Raw genomic sequence first — 15,071 nt, 5'->3', positions numbered from 1 at the left:
TTCTTATTTGTTTAGAAATGTTTCTGTCCCATCTCTAGTGCCAAAATACACCACAGTTACACTCGGCATACAACATAAACATTATTTTAAAAAGCATCAGTGAGCCCATAATAAAATCGGCAGCAAAACTAATCCCCAGTGCAGCAGCTGCAAAAGAGCCAGCCACAAAGCAGTGGAACATGCGTCCTCCAGGATGGAATTCTGGGAAATGTGGAACCACTGTGGAAAACTCCCTGTCCTCGGTAGCACTGCCATAACTCAAGACTGACCAGCACGTAGCCTGGCTCTCCAGAGCAGTAGCATAATTGAATGAGTTTCTTAATAAGGTTTCGGAATCTGTTTTCTGTGAAATACCTGATGAAGTGGGGTGGATAGGCATTGACTGGGAATGCCTTAGGTGGAGGAGATTCTCTTACAGGTTTGTGGTTTTCACCTTGGGACCTCATTGGGTTTCTTAGTGAGAAGGTCAGCCATGGCAGACAAGTTTCCCTGATAGGCAGCATCACTGATCTTCTACCATGCACAGCTACAGGACAGCACCACATGCTTTAGGACAGCCTTCGCCAGCTTGATGGCACCCAGGTGTCTTGGACTACAACTCTGCTCAGCTTCTTGTTCGGCACACTGTCCCAGTTTTGCTTAATCTCAGGCAGGTAGCCTCATGGGGTTGATGGGAGCAGCCAGTATTCCAGAACTGCCCCACGCCCGAAAATGGGTGGTATGAAACTCCTGTTGCTCAGATATCTGGAAAATGGGGGGGGGCAGTCTCCAAAATAACTACTGGTCATCTGACAGAGATAACGGGAAATTGTCAAGGGAAGAGACCTGTGAGCTATATCTTGTCTGCCCCTCTGGCAGGCTTTTCCAGACAGCAAGTCCATACGTTGCAACTTATTCCTGAATAGGCTGATCAGCAGTCTCCAGGATGCAGGGACCGAACACCCAAGAGTTCAGATGAAATGTCTCTCACAAGGGATGTTGCCTCAAGCACAGGCCATCATTTCCCCTGAGGCTCCCCTAAGTAGGGCCTCTGCTTCATCCAGATCCAGCCTGACTCCACCTTGCCATGGGGAAGTTGAGAGGAGTTTCCTGGAGGGAACTAGGCTATGGTGAGATGCTGGCGGTTGTGCTACTGGCATTGCAGTGAGCCTCTCCCAACCACACCTATGATCTGGAAGGATTTCTGCAGATGGGGTAAGCGTAAAGGCATCAAGATCCTGCAAGCAAGGGATGCTTTCTTACAGCCCACCTGGACCCAGGAGTCCTCCACACGTTGCTGAACTGTAACTTCCATCAGCCCTAGCAAGCATGGCCAATGGCCAGGGGTGATAGGTGCTGTCGTTCAGAAACATCTGGAGGGCCACAGATACATCTGGTCTATATCTTAACGCTCTCACCATCTAGAGCAGTGGTTCTTAACCTTTTCCACTGCCAGCACCCCTTGGATTTCCAAAATATGCTCTCGCACCCCCTGAAAAAATAACCGTTCATTTTTTATTTTAATTTAATTTAATTTTAATGTGTGTTTTAGCCTAATTTAGGTAAGATAAATGACAGTTTTCCAGAATCTTTGGTTGTACAGTTAATTTTCTGCTTCTATTTAAATGAATTGTTAAAATCTCTTGAACCCCTAGAAAAAGTGTCTCTCACCCCAGGTTAAGAACCACTGGTCTAGAGTCTCCAGGAGGTGTTCAATGCTGTTCTCCTCAAGTTGGGTTTTGTAGGGAAGTGGGTAGCCGCTGAACACCCCTTCAGTCCTCCAGAATCCCACCCTGTGCCTTGTTCCAAAGAACTCCACCAGATCTCCCTCTGAACCTCTCCAAGAAAAGCCTCTCAAATTCCATATCTTAAAGGAGGATATCTTTGCTGCAGGGGTGGACTGCATTCCCCCACGTGCAGCCTTCCAAAGGGTGCATGCCGGCTGTAGGCAGGGCCAGAGACAAGAGTGGGTCAAGCAACTCTTATTGTTGCCCAGCAGGCTACATTCCAGTTTCTCCATGCACGCATCTCCATCCTGGCAAGCGAGATGCATCACAGTTGAAGGACACATTCCAGCCAGGCAAAAGCACTTGAGGAGTGCACGGAGCAGGGCTGGTGCAGGGTGGAGCATGGCCTAGGAACCACCTAGGCTAGGTAAAGAGGCCGGGGGCAGGGGCACACTTGGCTCATGGGCCTGAGGCTCCCCACCCTCTGCTTCATTTTCATTGGGCGTGATTCTGCTTAGGATGTGGGGTGGAGCTGTTGAGCCAACACGTTTTCTCTCTCAGTGGAAAATTAAAACTATAGCCATCAATGCAGAACATGCAGTACTACAGAGAAGACACGCAGCTGTTTATCTTGAAGAAGCTTCTTCTTTTCCCCTCCCTCAGGGCAAGGGGATCCTTCAGCACCCCTTGTGCTGGCTGTCAGCAGGATGGGGGGGGCTGTCACTGGGAGCTGGAGTGTGGCAGCTCACCAAGCTGTTCCAGCTTCATCCCTTCCAGCAGGGCACGACAGTTCTTCAGAAACCCATGTGATGGCAGCTGGGACCAACCAGTTCTCCCTACTACTCTTGTTTTCCCTCTAGAGTTACGCACAGCCAGGTCTTCAGTATATCCAGGGACAGCAGATTTACACTGCTCATCCGCAGGGTGTTGTGGTACAGCCTACAACAGCCGTGACAACTATTGTAGCAGCGGGACAACCCCCACCTATACAGCAGGTAAGATTTGGGGGTATGTTCCTTGTTTGACTTGTAAAGGGCCTCCTCTTAGCAGGATGGAAGAAACCTTGAAAAATCCTCTGCGCTCGCAAGTTGCAAATAAAACAAAATTACATCCGGTCGCCCAAGTATGGGGGAGATTTAGGTAACCGAAATGTCTATTTGCAAACTGGGTATCATTTGTACCATGCAGGAATGAAAAAAGTATAGCCACGGTGCCTGACCCTGTGTTCCGGGTTTATTACTGAAAGTACAAAGCGATGCTTCAAAATTGGCTTGTGGCAATCTATACGTGGTTTCACATTTTTTCCTAATAAAAATGCTTTCTGTGTAAGAAGAGCATGTGGTACTGACTCTGTTTTATAAAACCATGAAGAAAGCAGAGAACTAAAAGATTGTGGCAGCTTCGTTCTCAAACAGCACTTGACAGCATTGTAGATATTTCTAAATTCAAGGTGTTGGTTTTAACCTTTAAAGCCCTACACGGTTTTGGTCCAGTTTATCTAAAGGAACGCCTTCAGCATCACCAGATAGGCTGCCAAACGAGATCAGCCTCCCAAGACCTTCTCTCGGTCCCACCAGTCAAAACAGCTAAGCTGGTGCGGACCAGAGAGAGGGCATTTTCAATTGTGGCCCCCGCCCTCTGGAACTCTCTGCCTTATGATCTCCGCCATGCCCCCTCCCTGACAGGCTTCCGCCGAGAACTGAAAACATGGCTTTTTAGGCAGGCATTTGAGACCTCTGTCTAATTTAGTTTAAATTTTTGTATGATGGGGGTAGGTTTGGATTGAGTATACTTATTGTTGTTTTGTATTATATGTTATATTTTACTCTATGTTATATTTTAGTCTATGTATGCCGCCTAGAGTGGCCGTTAATTCGGCCAGATAGGCGGCCTAGAAATAAAATTTTATTATTATTATAGATCCTTGGAGTATTCCTGTTCAGAGAGTGTTTTACAAATGTTCTGAAAAGCGAATGAATCTTCTGACATTGCCCTAAGCCAAAGCTCATTGGGAAAGGCCCACTGGCCTGCTGCCTTAAATCATCTTGCTTAAGAAAATGCTCCACTTCTCCCTTTCTTGATGGTTAGCCATCTTTCAGTTCTTTTGCTATAGATTAATACTTGGAGTGATTTTCTCTCCTTGCCTTGCCACTTTCAGCCAGAGCTGGTGGTCACCAACAACCTCTTGGACCTGCCTCCTCCCTCTCCTCCCAAACCTAAAACCATTGTCCTCCCTCCTAATTGGAAAACGGCCCGAGATCCTGAGGGGAAGATCTACTACTATCATGTGGTCACAAGGTAAAAGACCTCTTTCATGTATTTTTTCATCCTAACATTTATGGCCTACTTGGTGGATTGGGTGCACAGAAACCTGGGCTGATGAACTGAGCTTGATAGGCAACTGCTTTCAAAATGAAAGGTTCACTTCCTCTATCGGTGAAGCGTCGTAATTTGGGAATAGACAGCACATCTGCACGGTGGCTTTAAAGGAAAGTAGAGCCATGCAGCCTGCTGACCATGGAGCCCCTCAGTCCACCTGCTCCTGTGACTTCAGCTGGCTCCTGTCTGTTCCATAGTGCAAGCAGCATTGATTGTGGGGCCAGCAGAACCTTAGTTATTGTAAGCTGTTTGGTTTGTTCAGCTAAATTAAGAGTACAGTAGGCCCCCACTCATACGGCGGGTTATGTTCCGGACCCCCTCTGAAAAGCAGAACTCATTGAATAGAATGGCGTGCGATGCCACGAAACCGCCGTAAAAGCGGAACAAGTGCCGTATGAGTGGGGCTTTAGTCTAATTGCGTCTAATTGAGGCTGCTGCATTAGCGAAGCACCGTAAAGCGGGGCCCTACTGTATTGGAACTCTTCCCCCCCCCAAAAAAAAGTACTTGCCTCTTTGTCTTTTGTTCCTAGTATGGTGAGACATGGCATTTCTTTTTGAGCCCAGTGCTGTAAATGATGCTAGTCTCAAACACAAACCTTTTTAGAGCAGCGTTTACACCCCACTCCATAATGGCACCGTAGTGGGAGGCAGCTGGCCTTAAGAGTCACCTTCACTGGCACCTTTCCTCAGAATTGGTGCCAATTGCCATTGAACATGTGCCATAAGAGGAATCTGATATTCAGGCATCCAGCGCTAGGTTTCATTCTTCTGTGCAGCCGTTGTAGGGGGGGGGGGGCTATTGCCTTCCTCGGAGTCCACCCAGAAATCACTTTCCAGGTTCCCTATTTGGACAGGATTTACTTTGAGCATTCAAACCATGGCTCCTTCTTACAGCTGGTGGCTTAATATTATACGGCGGGTCCTGCTCCTCTTTAGGGTCCAGGAAGTGTTTCTTCTCTGTTGCTCATGATCATCTTTCTATAGGCAAACCCAGTGGGACCCTCCAAACTGGGACAGCCCAGAAGATGATGCCAGCCTTGAACACGAAGCTGAAATGGACCTTGGGACCCCAACATATGATGAAAACCCCATGAAGGTCAGTTGCCGTGATGGGCAGGTGAATTGTTTCACACACTGCAAGGTAGTAATCCTGCTTGTTATTAGCAAACTAAAGAAATGAATATGTTCCCAGCTCGCTCAAACTATGGAAAAAGTGGCTTATGTCCTCCAAAGATAGCAAATAGTTACGCTTTTAAATAGGCCGCAATGCTGATCTGCTCAGACCTGTTGCATAAACCCCAGAGAAAAAGAATGCTATCCAAAGGTACCACAGAACTAGGGTTTTATGTAACAATCTTGATTTGCCAAGCTCTGTGCTAAGGTGGCAAACCAGAATCAACAAATGGTTTGTGGTGCGCCTGCAATCCAAGGTGCCGTTGCTCCCCTTCTGGCAGCCTCTGTACCAGGAGGCTGGAGTGCTGAGCAGATGGAAATTGAAAGCAGCTCTAAACCATGGTTTGCCATTAACCCTTCTTTGACTTCTCAACTGAACCATTGTGTTGATCATTTTATATTTTTCTTTTAAAAGAAATACAGTCACAAAGCAGCCTAAAACAAAAACCCTAAGCAGTTCTTACAGCAATGTGGATCATAATATATTTGAAGTATGCTTTAGGCCATTCCCTTCTAAAATAAAGGGTTTGTCTTTACTTACCTTTCTCTTTTAGTTCAAAGCTTTATTATCTATTTTGTAGTAAACAAATAACTCTTCGTTCCTGGACCATGTCAGGAAAAACACACCTTTTCCTTGCTGTCATTCTGTCTGTTGTGCTTAGTTGTTAGGGCACGAAGATCATGCAGCAGTTGATGTGAGGGATGCTCACATCATATGTTGTAGCCTTTCTGTGTTGTTTGCAGGACAGAACTTACCATAGAGGGCAAAGACTTGTGACCACTTCTGGCCTAATCTTTCTCTCCTGCATTCTTTCTGTTTCGCCCACAAGGCATGGAGCATGACAGTGTAAACACAGGCATGAGGAATCTTTGGCCCTCCAGATGCTGCTTAACTACAGCTCCCATCACCCTGGTCCATTGGCCGTGCTTGCTGGAGCTGATGGGAGTCATAGTTCAGCAGCATCTGGAGGGCCAAAGGTTCCCCATGCCTGGTACAATGGCTTGGATCAAAGATCCCACTAACAGCACAGTTCTATTCAAGGGGTGGAGTACCACCCCTTGCCGCCCTGGGCTCCTGCTGGGAGGAAGGGTGGGATATAAATCAAATAATAAATAAATAAAAGATTATCTCTCTCACCTTCTCAAGCCTCCATGTCTTCTGAAAATTGATTCTGGAGTTTTAGGAGACCCATCAGAGCAGCTTGGGGGAACGGGATGACGGGGAAGTAGGAAGAGGGAAATTGGGGGGGGGGGTCCTTCCTTGAGCTTTGGATCTGAGCCGCTGTCCACAGTTCAGGGCTCAGCTTGGCCGTGATCTGATCTGAGTGGCAAGGCTGGGTTTAGCCTTTTTGTCGCCAAAGACAACAAGGCCACCCTTCTGCCCAAACATCCCATCTCAGGGTCAAAAGGATGTGATGTCAGAGATCTGTAACTGGATCTCCCAGCATCATATTTTAAAAATGTAAAGCAGCTGTGTGGGTGGAGGGAGAGCTTTAACTTGGATTGGAACAGTAATGCCAGGAGAGGGGGTGTTGCAGATAAAATAGGTGCCTGTTACCATGTCTGTATTCTCTTTCCTCCACCACCATCATCAAGTGGGGTTGATAACTTCAGGAGGGTAATTTAGAGCAGGGAAACGGGTTTGGAGGGGAGTGCTTAAACACCTCCCATCACTGAAGCCCTGATGAAAATTTGAGTCTCCTGCAGCTGATATACAACCCTTGGGAGATCCATAGACTCCTGGGAGGTCTGCATCAAGCCTGTTTTCCACTGGCCTTGAACAAGCCACTATCTCCCTGTCTTGGCTCCCTCTTCCCCCACCCCACTCTACCCAGCATCTGAATACAGGGAAAATCATACGGAGTTGTAAGAATTGTGGAGAAAGTGGTGTGAAGTGCTCTGCACATCCAGTTTTTTACATTGCCTTTTCTCTTAAGCGATGCTGGTGATAGCTTTGTGTTGACTCCTCTTTTCAGAAATGTAAGACAGATATAAACAAATTAAAAATCAGGCTGCTTGGCTTTTACTACTGAAAAATTAAAGCATTTTCCCCAAAGTTGAAGGGAAAAACTATGTTACAGGCCTGTGGCTCATTTGGCAATTGCACTTTTGAACATGCATGGCAGGGGGGATGTAGGGTGTGTGATGGTGGGAGGCTCTCCTCAGGTTTCCCCCTTCTCCTAGCCTCCAGCAAAACATACTTCTCCTCTGTTAATGCCAACCACAGACGTCCAGCCCCTGTGAATTAGCCACTTGTGTTCAAATTGCCAACCTTTCACAATTAAGCCTTTTCCTCCATTCAAGCAGGAAGGAGGGGATCGTTCTCACCAGCCTCCCTGCCCCCCACCCCCAAATCCTGTATTCAGTTACACTGACAAGGAGAGGGAGTTTGCCTCTCCCTCCTGCTGCAGAATTAGTGAGGAATCAGTCTAGAGGTTTCAAATTGTATGTTTGGGGAATTGGGGTGGAGGGTGCAGACAGAAGAGAGCTCTGGTTAGCTTGCCCACTCCTTCTTGGTGTACCCAGGAAATGGGACAGACAGCTGGGGAAAATTAAAACCATTTTCACTGAACAGTTAATATATTGAGTCCCAGTGATCCAATTTCACTTTCATGTTTCAAGGGTTTCTCCAGCCTATGGGTAGAGCATTGGATGTGGGAGGCGAGAATCTCATGTTGATGAGCACAGCCACAAGCTTGCTGGGTGGCCCTGGGCATGTCTCTTGGCCTCTAGTCCCCTTTATTTGTTTAAAAGATTTATAGCCCACCCTTCATCAGTACAGATACCAGGATGGGATACCGCATAAAATAAGCAACTGAAATATCCATAAACAACGATACAACAACAGAACAAGCTCATCAGAACAAACAAGGGCAGCTAAAAGCAACAGAGCAGGCTAAAACAGTCACAAAGTTAAGAATACTTAAAACCAACCTGTTTGCCCAGGTATTTTAACATGACACCACAATGAAAGCAATGATGGTGCCTCTCTCGCCTGTATGTAGAGGATGTTCCACAAGCAGGGCACCACCAGAGGAATGGTGCTGCCCCACATCTCCACATAGTGAGCTTCCATTAACTGTGGACTGTGGAGAAGAGCCTCCTCTCAAGATCTTCAGGCTCAGGCAGGTTGATGCAGGGATAGATATTTGGGTCCCAAACAGTGACCAGCCTTGCAGAGTTGCATGCTTGAAAGACGATGAAGGAAAAAGTGTTCCTCTGCATTGAGTCTTAAAACTCAGGGTGGCCAAAGAGTTTTAAATGTATTTTTCTTGAGAAAAGCCTTCTGAAAGAGACAATTGTTGACTACTTGGCAGGTGAAGTGGTGATAGTGGACTAGATCAGCCTTCCCCAACCTGGTACTCTTCAGCAGTTTTGGACTATAGCTCCCATCATCCCTGACCATTGGCTTTGTTTGATTGGCCTTAAGAGAGTTGTAATCTAAAACATCTGGATAGGAACAGTTTGGGGAAGGTTGGGCTGCATGATCTTCAAAGTCCCTTCCAGCTCTGTCATTCTGTACCAATTCATGCCACAGTGCTCAGATAACCATAAATAGAGACTAGAGAAAAGCATTTGTTGTAGAGAAATTAAACCAAATGATGTTTAAAAAATCAGAAATCCCCAGGACACTGATTGGCTTCCTGCAGAATTTAATAAACATTTCAAATCTCAAAAGTCTACAGTCTGTTTTGGACATATTTTACCAGAATACATTACTTTGTAATCTTGAAAGAAAAACTGTTTAAAGAATTGTGCTTGCAAAACTGGGCAGAAATGCTGCGCAACTGAAACAATTCAAATACTCCCCTCCCCGTGTTGTATCCTATTTTAGACTAAGCTGCTCGGTGTCAGGAACCTGTCTGGTTTTCCTGCGTAGCTACTCAGCAGGTGCTGTGTAAAGCCTAATAAATGTTGGAGACGATGTGAGGACCATCTTTAAATGTTGCATGGCAATGTCAGGCTGTCTAGAATCTCTGGATACATCATTGAACAATAAAAGAACTTAAAGCACTTGAAATTCAGCAGAATTGAATTTTCACAGTATTGTTGAGCAATGCTAATTAATAAAATTCTCAGTGTGTTTCTCCAGAGTCCATGGTTTGACTGCACAACACAGCTCCTTATTTTATATCTCTGGGCCTCCAACCAGGGCTTTGCTCCCACCCTCTGCTATTTTCCTATAACCTGGGATCCAAACCAAGGTGACAAACCTAACAAGAGAAGTCTGGGGGTTCTCCCTGTATTGCATTTCAGTGTGTCCTTCCATCTTCCCTCCAACCTGCTCCCCTGAAACAATGTGACCTCCTTATGCAAGGCTTGGGTCAGAACCTTCTCAATTCCCAGGGCACACATCTGCAGATGTCTCTTTGTCAGCTGCTGTGTGACAGAGATCTGCTCCAGTCTTTTTCTACCTGGGCTAAGGAGGAGAGGAAAGCACAGAACAACTTGAACATTTCATTCTCTGTAAAATGAAATAACAATAAACGTTTTATCCTTTTTGTCTCTTTCAAGTCTTCCAAAAAACCCAAAACGGCAGAAGCAGACACTTCGAGTGAGCTGGCAAAGAAGAGCAAGGAAGTGTTCCGGAAGGAGGTGAGGCCCAATTTTGCGGTGAGGCACGGTCTGCTTCTCCTCCTCTGGGACTGTTTTGGTGGTGCTCCAGTGGATGGGTTTCCTCCCCTGCCCTTTCAATTAGCCTATGGGATGTTTGACAATGATCCAGAGAAGCAGCAGATGCAACTTTCTTGCTTTGGGCCAGAACAACTTTCCAAATTAAATTTGATTTTTTTTATATCCCACCTTTTCTCCAAAGAGCCCAAGGTGGTGTACATGGTTCTCCCTCTCCTCATTTAATCCCCACAACAACCCTGAGAGGTAGGTTAGGCTAAGAGGCAGTGACTGGCCCGTAGTCACCCAGTGAGCTTCATGGCTGAGTGGGGATTCGAACCCTGATCTCCCAGCTCATAGTCCAACACTCTAACCATTACACCACACTGGCTCTTAGAAAGACATTCAAGTAAGGAGTTAATTCATTTGTTTGACAGGGTCCCCACCCCGTCCCCCTCTCTTGCTCAGTTGGGAATAAATTGTTAGTGGCTATTAAGAATTGTCCTTTTCTTTCTTTCCCCATATTTCTCCAGATGTCTCAATTCATTGTACAATGCCTGAACCCCTATCGCAAACCAGACTGCAAAGTTGGACGGATAACAACAACCGAAGATTTCAAGCACCTTGCACGAAAGGTACCCTCTGCCTTTGGCTGAATCTGTGTTTGCACTCAAGGCGCCAGTAACACTCGCCAGGCTAGAGCCAGGAAATGAGCTTTCAGAGCCTCAAAGGAGAAGGAAGTATGGGGGAAAGGCCTGGATTAAAAACTGAGCTGGAAAAGATTTCCTGGTTTATCCTGCCTTTTGAAGGCCTCACCTTGGGAATACTGGGGGGGGGACGGGGGGCTCACCGCCCCTGAGGGGCCCTCTTACTCCAGGGATCTCTCACACGGTTGACCTTTTGCTCCCCAGCCCGTTTTCTTAGGAGCAACGCGTCAAAACAAAGACATGGAGAAGCATCTTTGTGGGTTTGCCTAGGGAGGAGCTGCTTTGATGAGCTGCAACTCCTAAAACTCCTCTAGCTCAGATTTGAGTTCTTCCCAATTTGCCAAGAGTCAGAAAAGGGGGAGAGGAATCACTTCCAAGGCAAGCAGGGGAGACTTCGCCCATGTCTAGTTTGCAGAAATGCACATGGCTGCTTGCTCAACAAGGCCTCCAGGGCCAGATTATTGTGCAGAATACTTGGCTGAGGAAGGAGGGCTTAAGATGCTGATGTGAGGAGGGAGGGAGGTGTTGTATACCTGCCTTATGGGGGGGCAGAGCGAGGGAAAGAAGCTCACTGTGTCTTCGAGTTTTAAGAGGGGAAATGGGAATTGTGTGTGCCAGCCACACCATTTGGAGACAAAGTGTTGCCTTTGAAGACTGTGCCAGATTTCCTCTTCTGTAAGAGGAGCTGCACACGGCCCTCTGTCTTTTGAGTGCCGTTCTTCAGCTTAGCAGCGCCTGATGTCTGTTCCCATAACCAGCGGTCCCAAGGTTGCTTTCAAGAAGTAAAGGACAGCTGGTGGCCTGTAGATGACCAGAGCTGCTGGCTTGTGCCTGTCAGGCCCCGCTCTGGAAGAGGCAGAAGTGGTAGCAGGAAATGTGCTATCAGTTGACAAGCAACTGCCAAAGCATTTTCTAATTTCTCTCCCCTCCTTTTGGAGCAGCGATCTTTACCTCAAGCTGGCTCTGAGAACTGCACTTTCTTCTTCTTTTTTATATATATTTGGGCCACACCCAAAGCAGCTTACAAAAAAAAGAACTTGAAAACAAAAAACAGCAACACAAAATACTATTTCAGTGGGTATGACTAATGTTGGATATTTCCCAGTTAAAATTCAGCAAAGTACTGATAATTAGGAAGAGCTCTTGTTGATAAAAATGGCTTCCCCTGTTGGTGAAAGTGCAAATCAGCAGGTACCTTGGCAGATGTCTTTGAGCAAAGAATTCCTCAGGATGGGTGCCACCACAGAGAAGGGCCCTGTCCCATGTCCCAGTCAGTATTAGTATTATTAGACAAAGGAGCCCAAGGCAGCAAACAATACAAACCTTAATTCCAGTGCAGATGCTGTAATGGAGCCCATTGTGCAGGAGATGTTGAGGATCCCTGGCATAATTAAGCAAATCCTATGCTGAATAATGTGTACTTTAGTCTTGTGCACCTCAAAGATTTAACAAGTTTATTGTAGCTTCTGCTTTTATGAACTAGAGTCCACTTCATCAGATGAAACATCCATTCCAGTGTCCAGCCCTCTTTTTTAATTCTTATTTTTTAAACATTGTTGATGGGATCAACCACTTGATCCCTCTCATTTCCACAGATGAGAGTGAATTGGCCAGCTGCAGCTGTTCCATTTTACCTAGAATCTCGATGGCATAAAAAGGAACGGAATGGCAGAAGCATCCCTGGGATGGTGGACCATTCCATGTCTCAACCCTCCTCTCTGATGGCTGCCAGACTGATTCTTCCTTCACAAACAGCTCCCTTCCTTTAACCAAGGAATATACCTTCGGCCCTCTCATATTTTCCTTACCTCTCCTTTTCCCTAGCTGACCCACGGAGTGATGAACAAGGAGCTGAAATACTGCAAAACTCCCGAGGACCTCGAGTGCAATGAGAATGTCAAACACAAGACGAAGGAGTACATCAAGAAATACATGCAGAAATTTGGGACCGTTTACAAGCCCAAAGAAGACACTGACTTGGAGTAGTAGTAACAACAGGACAGAGTTCTCACTTCCTCTTCAGAGCTGAACTGCCATGGACACTTTTTTATTAAATATTCTTTCCACAGGACTTCTGGCTCTGTGGAGCACCATCTAGATATCCCGTGGCATGTGCGTCCTTTGTTCCAGGCCAGGTTTTAAGGAGGCCAGGCAGAAACAGCAGCAGGGGGGAAATTTGCACAGACACCCACAACATCCCTGTGACTCTCCCATCCCCCTCCTTGCTCTCCCTGTGTGCAAACAAACCTGAAACTTCTGGTCCGGCGGTGCTGTTTCAGCGCAACCTCTTGCAAGCGCGTCTCGTCTCCCCATACGAGATCTGTATGATATTTTAACGTATATGTGAATATATTGAGTTCTCCCCCACCCCCCTTTTAGCCCGACACGTGTTGATATCATGGGAACACTTTGTAAGAATAGTTTTGAAGGGGGGGGGGCTGTTTTTGTTTCGTTTGTTTTTTCATTTCTTTTTTTGTTCTCTGCAAGGTTAATCTGTTATCATGTAAATATTTGCAAACAGGCTGCCTCAGGGTTTCTGGCAGGCCTTGTGCTATGTTGATAAGATTGATTTTACTGCTTAAATCATTTTACTTTATCCAATTTTTACTGAAGTTTTTATGTAAAAGAAAAAAATTAAAAAATTAAATAAAATGGCAATGAAAGAACAAAAGTTGCTTTTCAGATTTCGAACCCGGTGTTTGGAACAAGCAGTATCTTTTTCAGCTATGGGAGTTGATTATCCTTGTGACAGCAGGGGAGGAAGAGGCTTCTATACCCTGTATCTCCCTCTTGCCGAAAATAAGGCTTCTAGCCCTCATGGTGCCTCGCATAATCTGGAAATGTAGAGGCAATTTCTGCTGTGTCGGCTTGCATGGAATAGGAAGGACCAACTTCTCCATCGTTGTGGGTCATACTCTTTTAGACACAATGTCCCAAGTCACACAAGATGACACATGCCTCTTAAAACTGGAAACCATCTTCCTTCTCTTTACCAGCAGACATAATCGATGGGACATGCGGTGATATAAACATTAGTTCCTAGGCTTCAGTGCTGGCAATGGCAGGCATATTTAGTGAAGGCTATGTGAAAGTTGGACAGTGAAAAACGCGTAAGAGAAAAAACAACTCATTTGAAATGTGGTGTTGGAGGAGAGCATTGCCCATACCATGGACTGCAAAAAAGACAAATAATTGGGTGTTAGAACAAATTAAACCAGAACTATCACTAGAAGCTAAAATGATGAAACTGAGGTTATCATATTTTGGACACATCACAAGAAGACATGATTCACTAGAAAAGACAATAATGGGGAAAACAAGGGAGTAGAAAAAGAGGAATGGATTGATTCCATAAAGGAAGCCACAGACCTGAACTTGCAAGATCTGAACAGGGTGGTTCACGGCAGATGCTACTGGAGGTCGCTGATTCATAGGGTTGCCATAAGTCGAAACTGACTTGAAGGCACAAAACAAGGAGGAAAGGAAGTGAGAAAAGGGGATAGGAAGAAATGAAGTTATTTTTCTAAAACATCTGGGCAATGGGCTGGTGGGGCTTTCCATACAATGGCAAAGGAATGTGACTGAATCAGGACAGTCGAAGGGTATGCTGCTTCTTCCAGTGACACGCTCCTCAGGGAGCACTACCCTGCTCCGTGGGGGCCATCCACTCCCACCTGGCTTCACCACCTCTCTTTTCTTGGGCTGCAGGCTATTTAAGGGGAAAGGGGGGGTAGCCATTGCTGTTCCTCCCTTTCCCTCAGCTTTCCCCATTCAAATAAGGGGCAAAGTGCCTTTAAATCAAGAATTAAACCTGACCCAAGAGATTGAAACACTTGCATCCTTTGTGCCAGTAGATGGAATTCTAAGTGACTTTTGGTGAATCCGGTTCACCAGTGATGATGGGGTGGGGGTCTCTGTTCAATGACTGCTACGGAGGCTGGTTAAAAGAGCTGCCTTTGCCCCCCTCCGGTTGCCCAGGCTGCCTCAGCCCCCACCCTAAGTATTCCTCCAGGATTGTTGCTGGGTGTTCAGTTGCTCACACTGACTAAATGATTATTGCTCCCTTGCATTGCAACCGAGTTTGGGAATCTTCAGCTGCTTAAAATTACTACCCTATTGCCCTATGCTATTAAGAGAGAATGAAAGGGAGACGTGGGTTTTTTTTTCACTCTTAATAACTAACACTTGTGGTAGCCAGAGTGACGCTAGAGAGCAAATGTTTTTGCCTCAGGCAAGCAGAAAAAAACATTAATCCATGTATCCAGCCTTTGTGAGTCATGAAACTCTTCCAGAATGCCTCTTCGGGCCAACCGTTTATCAGACCTTCACTTGGCTCGGTTTGAGAAGGGCTTTTTTCACCCACTCTAATCCCCTCTGGGTATACCCTCCGTGGCGCAGAGTGTTAAGCAGCGGTAACGCAGCCAAAGCTCTGCTCACGGCCAGAGTTCGATTCCAACGGAAGGAGGAAGTCGAATCTCCGGTAAAAGGGGTCGAG

The 15,071-nt window shown here is 46.2% G+C and overlaps 1 protein-coding gene across 3 annotated transcripts in view; it reads left to right on the top strand.

The window, feature by feature from the left end:
- The window catches only part of SETD2 (SET domain containing 2, histone lysine methyltransferase), an 86,400-nt gene extending 73,166 nt beyond the window's left edge, over window positions 1-13,234 (top strand). For all 3 annotated transcript variants that reach the window (XM_061586604.1, XM_061586605.1, XM_061586603.1), the window contains 6 exons: window positions 2,567-2,701; window positions 3,865-4,004; window positions 5,070-5,181; window positions 9,774-9,854; window positions 10,403-10,504; window positions 12,401-13,234. In XM_061586604.1, the coding sequence (XP_061442588.1) occupies window positions 2,567-2,701; window positions 3,865-4,004; window positions 5,070-5,181; window positions 9,774-9,854; window positions 10,403-10,504; window positions 12,401-12,562 (732 nt within the window). In that variant the 3' untranslated portion in view covers window positions 12,563-13,234. The remainder of the gene's footprint in view (window positions 1-2,566; window positions 2,702-3,864; window positions 4,005-5,069; window positions 5,182-9,773; window positions 9,855-10,402; window positions 10,505-12,400) is intronic.
- The last annotated feature ends 1,837 nt before the right edge of the window (window positions 13,235-15,071 follow it).

This window comes from Rhineura floridana, chromosome 10 (assembly GCF_030035675.1).
Source record: "Rhineura floridana isolate rRhiFlo1 chromosome 10, rRhiFlo1.hap2, whole genome shotgun sequence".
Taxonomy (NCBI): domain Eukaryota; kingdom Metazoa; phylum Chordata; class Lepidosauria; order Squamata; family Rhineuridae; genus Rhineura; species Rhineura floridana.
Note: the sequence above shows the minus strand (reverse complement) of the source record. Positions and strands in the feature narration are given on the sequence as shown.